This window comes from Apis florea, unplaced genomic scaffold (assembly GCF_048593485.1).
Source record: "Apis florea isolate Af1SG1 unplaced genomic scaffold, ASM4859348v1 contig_2272_pilon, whole genome shotgun sequence".
NCBI lineage: Eukaryota > Metazoa > Arthropoda > Insecta > Hymenoptera > Apidae > Apis > Apis florea.
The window spans coordinates 5,650,938-5,666,710 of NW_028256549.1; the positions used below are offsets into that span (position 1 = coordinate 5,650,938).

Below are 15,773 nucleotides of genomic sequence, written 5' to 3' on the forward strand. Positions count from 1 at the left end.
AAAAAAAGAACTATGACCTAGTTTTAAAGGCCCCTTGTTCCCCTCTCAACGCCATTTTTCTATCATCCAATCCTCCGAGCGATGGCGCAAAAACTGTGCCATTATCAAACGGAATTTTTAATATTTCTAAAAAGCGCTTTGTTCGCCCCTTTAAAAAAACAAAATCTTCCTCGAAATTAATTATTCGTTCGAACGAGAAAGGATGAAAGTGTAATAAATAAATTCCAAGAAATTATCCCTCCGAAATTATCAATACCGGAATTATTAATATAACGATGTGGAATAAATTTAAAATTTCAATCAAACGAGAGAATTTGAAAATTTTTCGCTCGACTGGCAAAAACACGACAAGTTTGCGGTGCTATTCAACCTGCTCGACTGGTCGCGCGATCTGGACGTCGATTTGTGTACAATGATAATGAAGTCTCGCGTGAATTACCCTCCGAAGTCGAAGAATTTATACTTACTTAGAATAATCTCGTCCCAATTTTAATGAACGAGTGCACACGCTTTTATTATCAATTGAAATTCAAAATAGGTCGAGTGTCGATCCACTCGATCCATTTTTCTTATATACTCAGATATTCTTAACACTATGATTCCATTACATATCAATTCCTCTTTAATTATCGTTTAAGGATAAATCCCTATCAATGGAGATTTATCATTATCATTAATTTCAAAACTAATCGAATAAACTATTAACAATTTATTGAAATGGAATATCCTTCTTTTTTAATTCGTCTCTCGAAACGTTTCTCGCAAGTTGAAGAGAGATCGTTACTCCTTCAAAATGGCGCCGCTTGTAGGATGACCTGGCGTAACGAGGGGGTGGGGAGGGGGATGTCAAGGACGAGCCATGACGCAACTGTGCACAGTTGCGAACGATTCGGTGTAGAGAAGGCGGCAAATTGCCGCGTTATTGTCGAACGACATCTCGCCCACTTTGAACTCAGGATTCACGCCGACCTGAAAATATCGATCTCGATCACAATTTCGAGGGGGAGAGGGGACGACGTTGTAATAAAAAACCATCGAAAGAGAGATGGAAGGAAGCTCGTTAATGGATCTCTCTTTCTTGGCCGTCGATCAAAAATTTTCGAGCGGGAATACCTTGAAAATGTACTCCCCGGGGCGAAGCTCCGATATGTCCACCCACTGGCAATCGATGTTGTGCCTGTATATATCGCTACAATTCACGGAGATCCCTTGGTCACCGTAATTGGCGCATTTGTACCTGAAATCACGCATCACGCCCGTCGCGTTTAATTGGCTCCCCAATTACACGATATCTTTTTCACGATCACGAGGCTGCATACAGGGTGTTGCACCTTTCAACTTATAATAATTCGCGTTTGTCGTGTTCCCCCGCTCCAATTAGACGAATAATTGGTTCAACTCTTTTGCGTTTAGATAAGTAAAAACTTGGAAATATATCAACACCCTGTACGCGGAGGAACCGACCCCTAATTCGACCCCTAATTAATTGCATTTACCTCGCCTCCACACCGGGCAGGCATTGATTGTCCTCCAGGCAAAAGGACGCTTTGTGCCCCTCCGCGAGCCTCGTCCCGTTCAGGTCCAACACGTCGAACGTGGCGAACACCTCCATCGAGTGGTAATGCCTGTCGTTAACAACCGCGGGATTAATGATCGACGAGGGAAGAGGTGTATCGAGAGAGGCCCCGATGCAAAATGCTTTGGTTGGAAACCAGTCTTGAGGGCTCGAATCGATTTTGGATGACTGGGAAGTTTCTTAAGGGATTCTTAAGATGGTTCGTATTTTACAATTATCGACGTTTTGAGGGAAGAATAGTTTTTATGATTCTCAATTTAAATATTTTTCACTGAAGAAATTTTAATCGCAGGATTTGTATTTTTTTGTATGATTTTTTGATTGGGTGAAAATCAGAAAGTTTCTTAAGGAATCTTAAGGAATGGAGTGAGCGAATGGAGAGATTATATTTGAGAATATTTATAAATATTAATTTGAGAGAAGAATAGTCTTTTTGATAGGTAAGTGTTGGAAGATTAGAAGAATTTTGAAATTCGTATTTATAAATTGATACTCGAGGAAAGAATAGTTTTTTAATTTTATATATCGGTATGATTCTCTGAAGACATTTTAATGGTTTGTTAATGATATGTGTCTTGGATCTTGATCTTTTTATCGAATTCAAATTTCCAGCATGAAATTCAAAGTAGTATGATTTTTTGATTGGATGAAAATCAGAATTCTGAAAGTTTCTTACTCGAGGAGAGAATAGTTTTATGTATCAGTATGATTCTCTAATCTCAATTTAAATATTCCAAAGAAATTTTAATGGCAGGCTTTGGAGGTTTTTTTTAAATTCAAAACTTCAACTTTTTATTTCATTTTATGTTTGATTTCTGGATCAGATTTCTGGAAGTTTCTTAAGAAAGGAATCTTAAGAAATGGAGATTCACAGAAATAATGATGTGAGTGAATGTATGAACGCATAGATTATATTTGAGAATTTTGTATTTATAAATATTATAATCTGAGAGAAGAATTAGAAGAATTTTGAAATTCGTATTTATAAATTGATTGATTTCGAGGAAAGAATAGTTTTTTAATTTTATATATCAGTATGACTCTCTGAAGACTTTTAATGGTTTGTTAATGATATGTGTCTTGGATCTTGATCTTTTTATCGAATTCAACTTTCCAGCATGAAATTCAAAGTAGTATGATTTTTGATTGGATGAAAATCAGAATTCTAAAAGTTTCTTAAGGAATCTTATTCACAGGAATTTGTTTGGTGGATGAATTTTTAAAAGTTCTATTTTCCACCTCAGTTTTCATTCTCTAACCTTCATATTGGATTATTGAGTGTATCTTAATTCATGGAAGAGTTTGTTAACGATGTCTTGGAGAGATTTTTTTATCATAAATTCAATACCAACTTTCTATTCGAATATGTATGAATTATCGAGAATAATATAATTTATCCTACGTCAAATTATTGAATGTTTGATGATGAATATTCGAGAGGATAGATTTTAATTGTCCGCAAAAAATTTCGCGTGGGAGGGAATTGAAGATACGACGAATTGTAATTAGATATTGAAACATTTTGAAATATAACGTATTGTCAAATAGACGCCAAGTCGATTTTAATTTGCTTGGAAGAATTTTTGCAAAGATACGCATCTTGTTCGAATGCTACGAATCGATTTTGGCTCACTGAAGAGAACTTTTGCGTGGGGGGGGGGGGGGGGGTGTTAAAGATACGAGTTTCGTGGATTCCTTGATCCAATATGGCTCATAACGTATTGCAACGATGTTGAATCTATTTTAACTGGAGAAATTCTCCGAGGGTGGAAGGAATCGTAGATCGAAATGGGTCATAAGTTATTCTTATTTCGCTATCGAAGTGTCACCAATTGATCGATTTATCAAAGAAACGTTTAACAGTTGATAAATATATTGTTCAGGAACGTGGATTTTCGAAAATTTTTTTTTCTACGCGAATTCAAGTGTTTATTAAATTTGTTCGATGAAAGATCGATCGTACGATGAAAAAAGAATTTTTTAGCTACACTGATTGAGAATATTTATAGGTATTGAAAATAATTGATGATTTTTTTGAACGAATTTGAAAATAATAATTTGCGCAAAATGGTTATTATCGTGTTTATTTAACTCAATGTTCGAATATTGATTTCGACTCGATACTGGAAAATACGTTTTTTTCGAGACTTCTTTACTAATCCAGGATGAATCATAAGTTTTTATCGAGCTTCTCGATATATTATTCGTGTGGCTGGGAATCGATTTCAATGGAAATAAAGCGGAATTTATTGGAAGTAAATTGGTTCGAAGGTTTTTTTTCGTTGAATATTAACTTTAAATCAATTTTAATCGTCTTTGATAAGATTGAATTAGAAAGGAGATATATGCTAAATTAAATTAAATATTTCGATTAAATATTATATATATATATATAAAATTTAAATATGACGGTATAAAATAAATTTCATCAGTCAAGATGAAGTCAAGAATCAAGATTTTCATTTTGGAAGGAAGAAACTTGAAAAGATTGAAAATCACGATAAGAAAGGGAGCAGTTTAAGAAAGAAATATCAAAGATTTTCTTGTAGGAGGCAAGTTATTACTTGCCTCTCTTCCCATTTGATAATATTACAAAACTGCTTGTAATAACTTAATGAAACTTGTATCAAATTTTTAAGTCTCCAACTTTGGGAATCCCACTTTATGATTGAAACTTTGTCCTATAAAATTGAATAATTTCTATCATATATGCTCGAATATAGACCAATAACAGTAAAAGACAATTTCCAAACATTTTGTACCGTTCAAATTTAAATTGAACTGAAATTTAACAGAAAAAGAAAAAAACCACCAAAAATTTGCATTAAAAAAAAAACTGTCACCCTTCTTCCATCTCATTTAAACAATTGACGATTCGTTGATCGTTAACTTTCCAAAAAATAATAATAACTTTCGTTTCATTAATCACTCACATATTCAGGCATATTCAAATTTAAAATGTCTGAAATTTAACAAGAAGAGAAAAAAACCACAAAAATTTGCATCTTCCATGCAAACGATTGACGATTCGTTAATCTTTCCAAAAAAAAAAAAAAAAAGAAAAATAACAAGTTTCGTTTCATTAATCACTCACATATGGCACATGTGCCACTCCCAAAGGTGTTTCGGCACCGACGGCCGGAAGTCTGCGGTTCCCGCGTTCAAGATCCTCGCGGTGAATCGTAGAAGCCTCCTGGTCTCCAAGTGCCAGTTTTCCGATTCCTTTTGAATTTTATAAGCCTGCGAGGCGACGCAGTTCTCCTCCATGGCGCATTGCAACCAGTACAGCTGTCTGTCCTCGAGATGGGCCGTTCGCATAAGCTCTATGTGGTCGAACACTAGATCTGGCATGTCTCGAAGGCACACTACGCTGCCCACGTTTTCCACGGGACCTAAAGGATTTTTTAGTTTTGGAATGAATTTGGAATTTTTGTTTATACGTATACATCTTTCTACAGCATCTTTCCTTTCCTTCTTTTGTTTCAATACATATGTTGATATAATATATTTACGTAAGTAGGAAAACAATTTTATATCCATTCAAAATTTGGAAATTTATATTTCGTTTTTTTTTTTTTATCGATTCATCCAAAAAGAGAGAAGAACAAAATTGGTGTATAAATAAAAGAGTTAATTACATTCTTGTAATTAAATACGTTTCACGATTTAGAATTGAAAAAATGTTCCCTAGCAAACAAAATTTATATATTTATATTCCTGTAATTAAATACATTTCACGATTTATTAGAATTGAAAAGAAATTCCCTAGCAAACAAAATTTATATATTTATATAATTATACATATTTCAGGATTTAGAATTGAAAAAAAAAAATTCCCTGGCAAACAAAATTTGCACATTCATATTCCTCTAATTAAATACGTTTCACGATTTAGAATTGAAAAAAAGAAAATTCCCTAGCAAACAAAATTTATATATTTATATAATTATACATATTTCAGGATTTAGAATTGAAAAAAAAAATTCCCTGGCAAACAAAATTTGCACATTCATATTCCTCTAATTAAATACGTTTCACGATTTAGAATTGAAAAAAAGAAAATTCCCTAGCAAACAAATTTTTCGTCCCCATTACACGATCGAAAGAGAAGATAAAAATCTCAACGATACATACACATAACAAAGCTGTGGCTCGTTAGTCGATCGACATTCCTCTTCCTTTTCATCGAAACCAAGAATCCGACGCATCCTCCACCCGACCGCATTTCTCATTAGTAGAACAAGCGTGTCGGGTTCGTTCCAACAGCGTCTCTCTCTCTCTCTCTCTCTCTCTTACCTGGACAATCGAGGAGCTTGTCGTGCAGACAATCGGTCAGACTGCTCTCGTTCCCGCGACACTGTACGCCGCTGATGGCCATGGGCGTCTTCTCGCCGCCGAAAAAGTTGGTCTGGACGGCGTCGGAGGCGTAACCAAGGCCCAATTGCCGGCAAACAACCGCGGCCTCGAACAGGGACCAACCATCGCCGCAGATGACACCCCAATCTTAAATAAAATTATCTCCTCCTTCTTCTTCCTTCTCCCTTTTTCTTTCTTCTAAGATTTCTCTCTCTCTCTCTCTCTCTCTCTCTCTCTCTCTCTCTCTCTCTCTCTCTCTCTCTCTCTCTCTCTCTCTCTCTCTCTCTCTCTCTCTCTTGAGAATTTTCGAGAATAAACGTAGGAGGAAATTTGGAAATGAATTTTATGAAAGGATTTACATTTTTTTTTTTTTTAATCAAATGATCAACTTAATTTCTATATACTCGTGTCTCCCAAATATTTATCATTTGTATATCAATTTCGTTTGAACACGAATAAGATAGAGTATCAAGTAATGCAGCCTTAATAATTTTACTTTTCCTTTCTCTTCTCGAGATCCACATATCTATATTTATCACAAAGAAAAAAAAATATATATATACGTTTATCGAAATCTTCTTACAGTCCCAAAAATCCTCAAAAAAGAGAAGAGATCGGAACTAGATTCGAAAAAATCTGGCGAGAATTCCTTCGAATATCATACCTGAATGGCCGAGCTTAACCTCCACTCTTCCCTCGCTGTGGACGCGTCCCCCCGCCAGCTTTATCGCCACTCCCTGCTGATGTACATCCTTGATCCTCCGTTTCTCCGGCTTCCCCCTAGCCTTCGGTCGCTCCCTCGCCCCATCCCCCCCCTCCTGTTGGTCGCGGGCGCAAATTACACCGGCAGCCTCGCCACCCTCGCAGTCGGAAGCGCCCCATCCGTCGAACCGGCACTTGGACAGCTCGTCCTCGCTCCCGTCGCAGTACACGTTGTCCATCCAATACCTTCCTGCAATCCACTTTTCTTTCTCCACTTCGCAGCCCCTTTGAAAAAAACTCCCCTTCTCGGGGAGGGGGGCGGGGGGCAGGGAAGGGGGGGGAGGAGGCTTGATAATTTTTCAAATTTTTTTTATCAAGCTCAATAATTTCTTTTATTAGTTCTTCTAATTCTGGCTCCATTTGTCGAGGGAAATATATAAATTGAGGGTGTGTGTGTGTGATATTGCAATAATATAGATATAACGTTATATATATATATATATATATATATATATATATATGTAAGAATGGGATTGGAAGGAGGATATTAAATAATTAATCTCGTAGATATCGATTTCGAATTTGATAGGAATTTGGGGAATATTTTGAAAAATGAATAAATTATGAATATTTAAAAAATGGATTATTTAATTTTAACAGTTTCAAATCTAGATGATTGGTTGTAAAAATATCGTTTATTATATCGATATTTCTTTGGATGGACGAAAGTGGGAGAAAGCTTTTAACACCCCAATCAATAGGGTGGAATGGTTTTCACGTGACCAGTAAGGCAGGGTAGTTTCGACCTCGATTAAAAGGAACAGGTGAAAGATGCTTCTTATCTGGTTGGATACGTACTACACACATTCGCACTAGATTAGATTATTGGATTATTTCGAGGTCTTTCGAGGCGCAACGTTCCATAATACACGCCATTAAAGAGAAGAAAGATATAAGATGTAAGTAAGAAAAATATAATCGAGAGAGAGAGAGAGAGAGAGAGAGAGAGAGAGAGAGAGAGAACGAGATAAATTTTAATTCCTCTTCCTTAATTGATTGGAGCGAAATTAAAGAAATGGAAATATACGTGGCGATGAATTTGCAAAGGATTTTTTTTTTTTTTTTTTTTCATTGGAAACGCGAGGACAGAGGGATGAACGATTTATATTTAATTGACGCTTTTTCCCACTTTTTCCCCCCAAGCTTCGAAATAATTCGTATCTTTCCATTTTATTTACCAGGTTGTTGCAGATGGAATGATTGAATTTTTAATAATATTTTCATAAAATGAAATTAGAATCATTCAGTATTATTCGAGAAAAGTCTTTCGTATTTTTATTAATTGTCGATTGAATATTTTTTAAATTTTTTACATTTCCAATTCGACATTTTTCGAAATCGGGAGAAATTTTTCAATTTATAAAGTTTCGACTTTTCACATTGCTTATTTTTCAATTAAATTCTTAACTTTTTCCAACCTTCGAAGTTGAAAGCTTTTCAAGTTTCAAAGAAAAAGTTATTTCTTTGAAGAGGTAAAATAATGCTTCTAAATGCGTGGCAAATGATTCCACGTATAATCGACTATAATAATTCGAAAAGGAAATTAGAAAATATCTATAAAATCTGTAATAATAATAATCCAATCCAAACTACAAAACAAATTTAGAAAATTAAAGATAAAATCTAGAATATTCCAGAAATCATCTACGATATTCTAGAAATCTAAGAAATTCAAATTACGAAAACTGTTCGAATCTATTTGAAAGTTAACAAATTTAAAGAATTTAGAATATAAGAAAGTCTATAAAATCTAGCCTATTCGAAAAATATACGATAACAATTCAAAGTTACAAATTGAAAACTAGGCAAATTAACAAACATTATTAGAAAATCTAGGGGAATAAAAGAATCTATAAAATCTAGGGTGCACCAGAATTGTACGATAATAGTTCGACTTAACGTAACGATTAGAAATGAGAAAATTTAAAAAATCTAGGGTACTCTAGAAGCGAACGATTTGAATTCGATTGGAAAAATTTATAAAAATCTAGGGGAATAAAAGAATCTACGGAAATCTAAGGTTAATACCAACGGTGAATTTCAACAATCATTTCATACGCAACAAACGTTAATATTTCACGTTTTCTTTTTTATTTTCCCCAATTGGATGAAACGAAAGGGCAATATCTCACTTCTGGCCTGGCCAAAGTGACCGTTCGCTGTCGGTTTAATTGCACCGTCGAAGCCTAATTGCCTGCAAACCACATTGGCCTCCAAGTAATCCCATTCGTCGTCGCACACGCTGCCCCATTTCCCGTCGTGAAGTATTTCCACGTTTCCTGCGTAACCAATCGAATTATGAGTTTGCACAAGCTGATTTTCCGGTTCCAACCGCGTGTCTGACTAATGGCGGTATTTATGGGTTTGCCGCGATAATTGGCCATTTAAACGGTTGATCTTTCCTCGAGTGTCAATTACCTATTTAGATTTGTTCCGTTATTTTCCTTCATTTCTGAAATTCTTTTACGCGCGCTCCGAAGATTCTTTCGTTCGATTTTTCTTACGATTTTTCTCGAGTTTCCTCTGATTTTTCACACTCGATTTCCTATTTATTTTAGATTACTTAGAATATACAAAATTTTCAAAATAAAAATATTAGCGTAAGAAAAATTAAATCTATACGAAAATCTGTGCACGTACATGATTCGAAGAAGAATCGGTGACCGAAATAATAATAATAAAAAGAGATGAAAGACCGTGGCCGTGAAACGGGTTCGGAAGAAGGAGGAGAATTGGCGGAGAGATTAACCGTTATTCTGCGAATAGAGGGAAAAACGAGGGAGTAGAATCGAGACGAAACGGAATAGGGATGTTGGGTTGTAGGAATGTAATATCGAATGGAGGGGTAATAAAAATGGGCTCTATCCCGTTTTATGGCCCAATTTCACCGTTGGCCGTCTCTCGCGGTGACGTTTCACTTACGACTACACGCGCGCTCGTGTTCACATAAATCATCATCCTCGAGTTGACCCCTTTTTAATCGTCGATTGCGCTACTTATGCAAGAAAACGCGGCGTCTTTCACGTAACAGCGTCTATTCACGCGGAACGTTTACGTCAATCCGCCTCCACCCGGCGCCATTTTATTTTAATCGCGCGATATGATTGGCGCTGGTCAAGGATCGCTTAGCGAGGCGCGAAATTTCAAATTTTCGCCACGATTCGAGTTGCATAACCTCGGATTGAGTTGAATTTTTCCACGATTTTCAAAGAATTATCGGATTATTTTTTTAAAGTTGGTCGAAAAAAATTTGTTTGAAAATTTCTTTTGGCGAGAAAGAGGGACGATTTCAAGAAGAATCGTTACCTTCGTGTCCACCGTTCTCGCCGCCCACCAACTTCACGGCTCCTTCCTGCTTCTTCAACTTGCGGAAATCCTTCTTCAATTTCTTCACCAACCTCGCCTTCTTCTCGCGAATCTTGTCCCAGGTATCGTTATTCGCCGTGCAAGTATCCACCATCATCGCCAACATCATCGAAAATCCAACGACCAGAATCCTCCAATTCATCCTCGATCTCTTCATTTCTTCCTCCCGCTTTTCCTTTCCTTTCCTTCCTTTTCTTTTAAAGAAATGCTCGCCAACCAATTTTCATACTTTCAAATTTCAAAGAAGAGAGAAGCAAAAGAAAAAATGTTTTTCCTTCAAAATCGCTGAGGGAACGATCTTTCGAGGCTTTCGATCTCTCTCGATGCGACTCTCTCTCGTTCGTGATTAAAATCGAACCGCACGTGTATTTCGTTTACCGTACCGCAAGCTACTGATGCACGCCTCTGATCACGCGATGTAATATATTTGCTCCAGTTGTAAGACGAGCACAGCGATCTCGAGTGTTACGCGGTCGCCGCACATGGCGGATCGCTTTTTCCACCCTTCCCTTCCTTATTTTTTCCTCCTTTTTCTCCTTTTCCCTTCGCGGAAAATCCGCTAACTCGTGCAGCAACACGATAGAATTACCAGATTTCCGATCGATCAATCTGTCGAGGAGGAGGGCATTTTGCCGATTTCCAAACTATTTTCCAAAGCTTTGTGAAAATATTCAATTTTCGTGCTGCTTGTTATGATTGTAATACGTATCGATTTTTCGACTTTGCGATTGTGATGATCGATCTTGAAAGTTAATTCTAACAAATTTGAAACGAGAGGAAATAGTTGTTCTCTCGTTGAATGGGAGTAGGTTACGAGTTAAATCGGACGTTTTATCCGAATAAGTTTGCACGAAAGGCGTTTCAACAACAAGATGTTCGAAACAAAATTAGAATTCATCCAATAATCGCGTTAAATCTCCGGTTAAGAAAATGGAAAAAGTTTCTCGCGCTTCAACTTTACATTTCTCTTTCAATTCGAGCAATTAACGCGAAACTCGAGACACGCCGTTTTAAAAGGGAAGAAAAAAATCGTAAGATATTAACAGAATCTTAATCCAGATTCCTAAATATTTATATCTTATTAAATATATATTAAAATATTCCAAGTTTCGACGAATTTTGAAGAAAAAAAAAAAAATAGCCATTATACGAATCTTCGAGTCGTCGAGGATTCGATCAGGTAAAACGAGCAACGAGTTTTCGAGGGGAATTTTTCGAATTCCACGGGCGCAACGTGGCGATCGGTTATCGAAGGATGGGCAGAAGCGCGAGCACGCGTTTTTTCCAACAGCGAATGCGAAGGGGAGAGCTCGCGTGTCCCCGGCAATTCGATCTCGAGAGAAAAAGATCCGCGGCTTGGAAAGCCTCTGCGGCCTGCGGAACGTGGTTCTCGTTATCCGATACACCGGTCTCGTATGATTACTCGTTGCACAATAGCCACTCCGATCGTTTATGACCCGAAAAATCCAGTTCGGAACGATTTGTAAAACTGACTTTTTTAACATTACGAGGTCTATTTCGCAAAACGGAATTGTAATTTTTCTGAAATCATATTGCATGTTCAAATATTATATCGCACTTGAAAAAGCGAAGCTTCAACCAACTTTGTCGAAACTCTTTACGAAATTTGCTCACCATTACTTAACAACATTCCCGGGGGCTTAACCTCTCGCTGCTCTGTTAAAACGATTAAAAGAAAAAAAAAGGAAAGACCTTGAATAGATTGAAATTGATCTGAAAAGTCAACAGAGGCCGGCAATTAAATTATCGGAATCAACGGACGCGTGGACTGGTTCGAGGACAACGATAAATTCAGAAATTTCCATCGGGAGAGACGAAGAAGCGAGCGTGCCTCTTTTTTCGCCGTTCTCCACTTGATCGTGACCTCACCATTGCCGCGATCACGAGGATGATGGCGAAAAGGAGAGAGAGAGAGAGAGAGAGAGAGAGAGAGAGAGAGAGAGAAAGAATCGTATAATTCGAGTAACAGGCAGCTTTTGACACGGTTCATTTACGTGGCGCGTAACACGAACGAGCAATTATCGCGAGCTATTAGTGAAAATGGCCCAGGCCTAAATTCTTGACATACTTCCGATATGAGCCGCCCATCCGCCAAAGGCGGAGAAGAGGGACTTAATTCGCTGGCTTGGGCCAAAATTTCCACGATATCCCCCCCCCGAAAGTTCAACACTTCACGATATTTTCAGCGAGGGGAATTTCCCACTTGAGAAATTTCCACTGATCAACTGATTAATTAACAACTTTGGCAATTTGGCGAAACTATCACGGTCTAATCAATCCGTTTCACGGTTTCCTTTATAAAAATTGAGTAAAAAATGATGATTTACCTTTCGTCGAAATTAAACAAGATTTTAAAATTGATCGCAATTATTATTTGTTATCTTTTATTATCTTGAACGATTTCATTTTTTACTTTCGTACTTTTACGCGAAATACGAAGGAATTCGATCGATGTCGAAGTAACCAGGGCTGAATTCGTGTAAGGTAAAGTTGCGTAAGATAGATTTAGGAAATAATTGGTGGAGTTCGACACCACCGAATATGTGCCATGATCATCTTCAAGAATTTGGTAAAAATCTCTCTTCGAATTCCATTTCCCTTTTTACTTGCATGGAAGGATGTATAGCGGACAGAGATTTTCTTATCACGATGATAAATTACAAAAATTGCAGCAGAATGAAGACCGACAGGTTCGTGCAAAAATGAAACGGTTTTTTTTTTTTCCTTTTTGTATCGTCGGCGACAATGGACATCGTAAATCGCGTTTCGCCACGTAATGCGCTGTATCACGGGTACACCGACCCGTCTGAATTATAGTTCTCGATGCCTTGTAACCGCAACCGCAACCATTAATGACATACGTGATTGATACTCCAGATGCATTGTTGCAAGCGTCGTCTGGTCGGATTGCTCGTTTTATTTAGTTTCTTTCTCTTTTTTCCGTCGGCCTGCCAAGGGGGTAATTTTCGAGGGCGAAAGAAAGGATCGAAATTAGAGTCGGTCCGTAAAGGCGTGAAAAATACCAAGCATCTTTCTCGCCCGGTAATACACGCCGCGTCATCGCACCTTGGAGATTTCAACGGAAAGCCGACATATGCATTACGCCAACATATTATGATTCGATCATCTTTGTTATTTCTTTTTCGAATCGCGTCTCGATCTCGGTTGCGTTCACAGAGCAATCGCATTTTAAAAGATCACAAAGACAAGAGTAGCGCCGTAATGACTCGTTGGTTTTCGCGCGAAATCGCTTTACCGACCAGTACCAGCATCTGCAATGATAAATACAATTTTTATTTCTGTTATTATTATTGTATAACATCGCTAAATAATTCTTGATTGATTAGTAGTATATATCGTATTATTTATAATGATTTTGATTAAGGTTTTCGTTTTACAAAGTATCAAATACGAAAATTTGAAATTAATGAAACACGTGTTTCAAAATTGCCGCGCGAGCGGTTAAATCAATATGGCGTCCACGAGGATCGCACCCGCAGTCGGTATCCGAAGACGAGCCTAGGGACTCTACCACGCCCAATCGGAGTCGTCCGCGCGTCTATCTGCGTCTCTGTCACACCTCCGCCGGGTGGAGGCGTCGTCCTCGGTGTCCCAACATGTCCCCTCCACCTAACCTTCTCATCCGTGGCGGTGCATCGCGGTTCGAGAAGGAGCATGCCAGTCAGTCGGTTTTTATCCAGCGGACGGGACGGTGCGTGGCGGTCTGGTGCGAGTGGCAGCGGGTTCATACGATCGGACAGTACGAACCGTCCCTGGCTGCGTTCGTGAAACGGAAAAAAAACATCCACGGATCTTAACGGTCTCAGGGACTCGGAGAAGGCGTATCGTGCGCGCGTGTCGATCCCTGAACGATCAAGTGTGTAGTACGAAGTCCTCGTGGCCAGGAAGGATCGAAGCTACCAGCAGAGGTGCAGCGGTCGGCCATTGCGCTTTCTTCGTGTCGCCGTTACGACTTACAACCGCACGGTGCTCTGCTATCGGTGTGTGTTACATTATATCGGGTGTACCAAAACCATACGTGCCTTTCTTCTTCGCTTAGCCGACCTACCCCCGTGAAAAACATCGTAAGATCGTTTTCGCCCGTCTCGTGTTTCGCGAAATGATATTGTACTGGCTCGTGCCCATGACGTGCGAGACACGATACGCTCCGTCGGTAACGGTGTCTCTCATTCCCATCTTTCTTCTTCTCTACTTTCTTCCTTTTTCTTTTTCGTATTCACGAAAGTTTTAATTGTACATCACGCATCCATGTGCACATTGCATGCTATATTTTTGTCATAAATTCGTCTATTCCGAGATTTTATATACCGTTCTGCATGTGTTACCTCGTGTGACAGATTTTGAAAGCCGGCATCTCATGATGGCTCGTAGTAAAGTCACGTTTCAATCACGAGAATATTTAGGCGGGCTTTTGTGTGTCATCTGGAATATTTCTTATCGTCTATATATTTCCAAATTTATAATCGACGGCTTATCCTTACTTTCTTGATCATTATGCGTTAAATTCATCTCGTATTTGTCATTAATATTATCAAACTTTTCGGTCTTTATTATTCTCTCGTGAGTGGAACAGAAAAGGAAGAGAAATATACAGTAGCAATACCGACAGTATCAAATTAAGTTGTTCGCTCGAAGTGCGGCGACGGAAAGTGTTTTCAGTCTGCGACGGACAAAGAACCCCCTCTGTTTCTCCCTATTTGATTCTTCAATTTGATGCACGCGCACAAGAGGCATTTTGTGCACTGGGAAAACATGTGTCTGCCATTCTACAATACGTCTCGATTCGCGGGCAAAAGTTCCATCTCCCTTTCAATGAACTCGCCCGCGCTGCCATCGATGTTCATTGTCTCTTATTCAATCGCCCCTTTCATTGGCGAGTTACGAGCTTTCCGCGCCTCCTCGCTTGTTACATTGCCGCGTGCTTTTTTATCGCATCTCGTCTCCAATTGTTCCTTTTCTTTCGTCTTAAAGCAAGGGTATTACGAGAATTCACTTATTCTTGGGAAAAAAGTATTAATATCGTTATTTTATTGTGATCTTTCCAATGGCCAGATATATAGAATTCTTGTCTGGAACGTATCGATAGTGTTGCATTGTTCGCTGTTTACTTCTGCAAATTCTCTGACGCAAGCAACTATCAAATATAGGTAAACAATTTGCATCTTGACAATGGTAATTCGCGATTAAAATTTTCCATTAAATCATTTTTCTATACGTTATTATATTATTCATAATTCGAACGTAAAAAAATATATAGATATAAATCAATGACATAATTATTGTTTCTCTTTCTTAAATACAATTAAATTTCGTTCTTATGATTAAAGAAACATTTGTGTGAATTTTCTATTTTCTGATTTTTCAAAATATATTCGCAAAGAGATTAAATTTACATTTGAAAAAAATCTTCGTTTCTATAATTTTCTGTGCACGTGCCATCGATTTGTTGACAACTTTTTTCTGTTCTTATCCTTCCAAATCGTTTATAGATTTTTTCCTATAAATTTCTTGTTTTTTCTTTCCCTATTTTTCTCTTCCTTGATTTCTTATCAGTCTTTTTTGAATTTTCTCTTTTTCAATTACTTTCCTTTTTGCTCTTTTTGTTTTCCTTAGTTTCCTAATACTATGTGATATAATCGTTACGTATAAAACGCATTACTGATTGACACAT

At 37.8% G+C, this 15,773-nt stretch overlaps 1 protein-coding gene across 3 annotated transcripts; it reads right to left on the reverse strand.

Moving 5' to 3' along the window:
• Nucleotides 1-599: 599 nt before the first annotated feature.
• On the reverse strand, nt 600-10,469 carry LOC100870280 (lysyl oxidase homolog 3A). Of its 3 annotated transcripts, XM_086902696.1 has the most exons (8): nt 10,001-10,468; nt 8,827-8,973; nt 6,597-6,884; nt 5,873-6,079; nt 4,671-4,968; nt 1,497-1,625; nt 1,114-1,237; nt 600-969 (listed from the first exon to the last, which is right to left on the reverse strand). In XM_086902696.1, the coding sequence occupies exons 1-8, from the start codon at nt 10,215-10,217 to the stop codon at nt 847-849; spliced, it is 1,533 nt and encodes a 510-aa protein (XP_086758822.1). In that variant the 5' UTR covers nt 10,218-10,468; the 3' UTR covers nt 600-846. The 3 variants fall into 3 exon arrangements, with proteins under 3 accessions (XP_086758822.1, XP_086758823.1, XP_086758824.1); XM_086902697.1 differs by lacking the exon at nt 8,827-8,973 and having other exon boundaries at nt 10,001-10,469; XM_086902698.1 differs by lacking the exon at nt 6,597-6,884.
• Nucleotides 10,470-15,773: the final 5,304 nt, after the last annotated feature.

Bases quoted from the DNA above. Each gene is read 5' to 3' on its own strand.
- LOC100870280 (XM_086902696.1), bottom strand. From the start codon at position 10,217: ATGAAGAGATCGAGGATGAATTGGAGGATTCTGGTCGTTGGATTTTCG. The intron at 6,885-8,826 runs GTGAGATATTGC...AGTGGATTGCAG, and splicing joins TCACTTTGGCCAGGCCAGAA to GAAGGTATTGGATGGACAAC. The intron at 1,238-1,496 runs GTAAATGCAATT...GCGTGATTTCAG, and splicing joins CTGCCCGGTGTGGAGGCGAG to GTACAAATGCGCCAATTACG.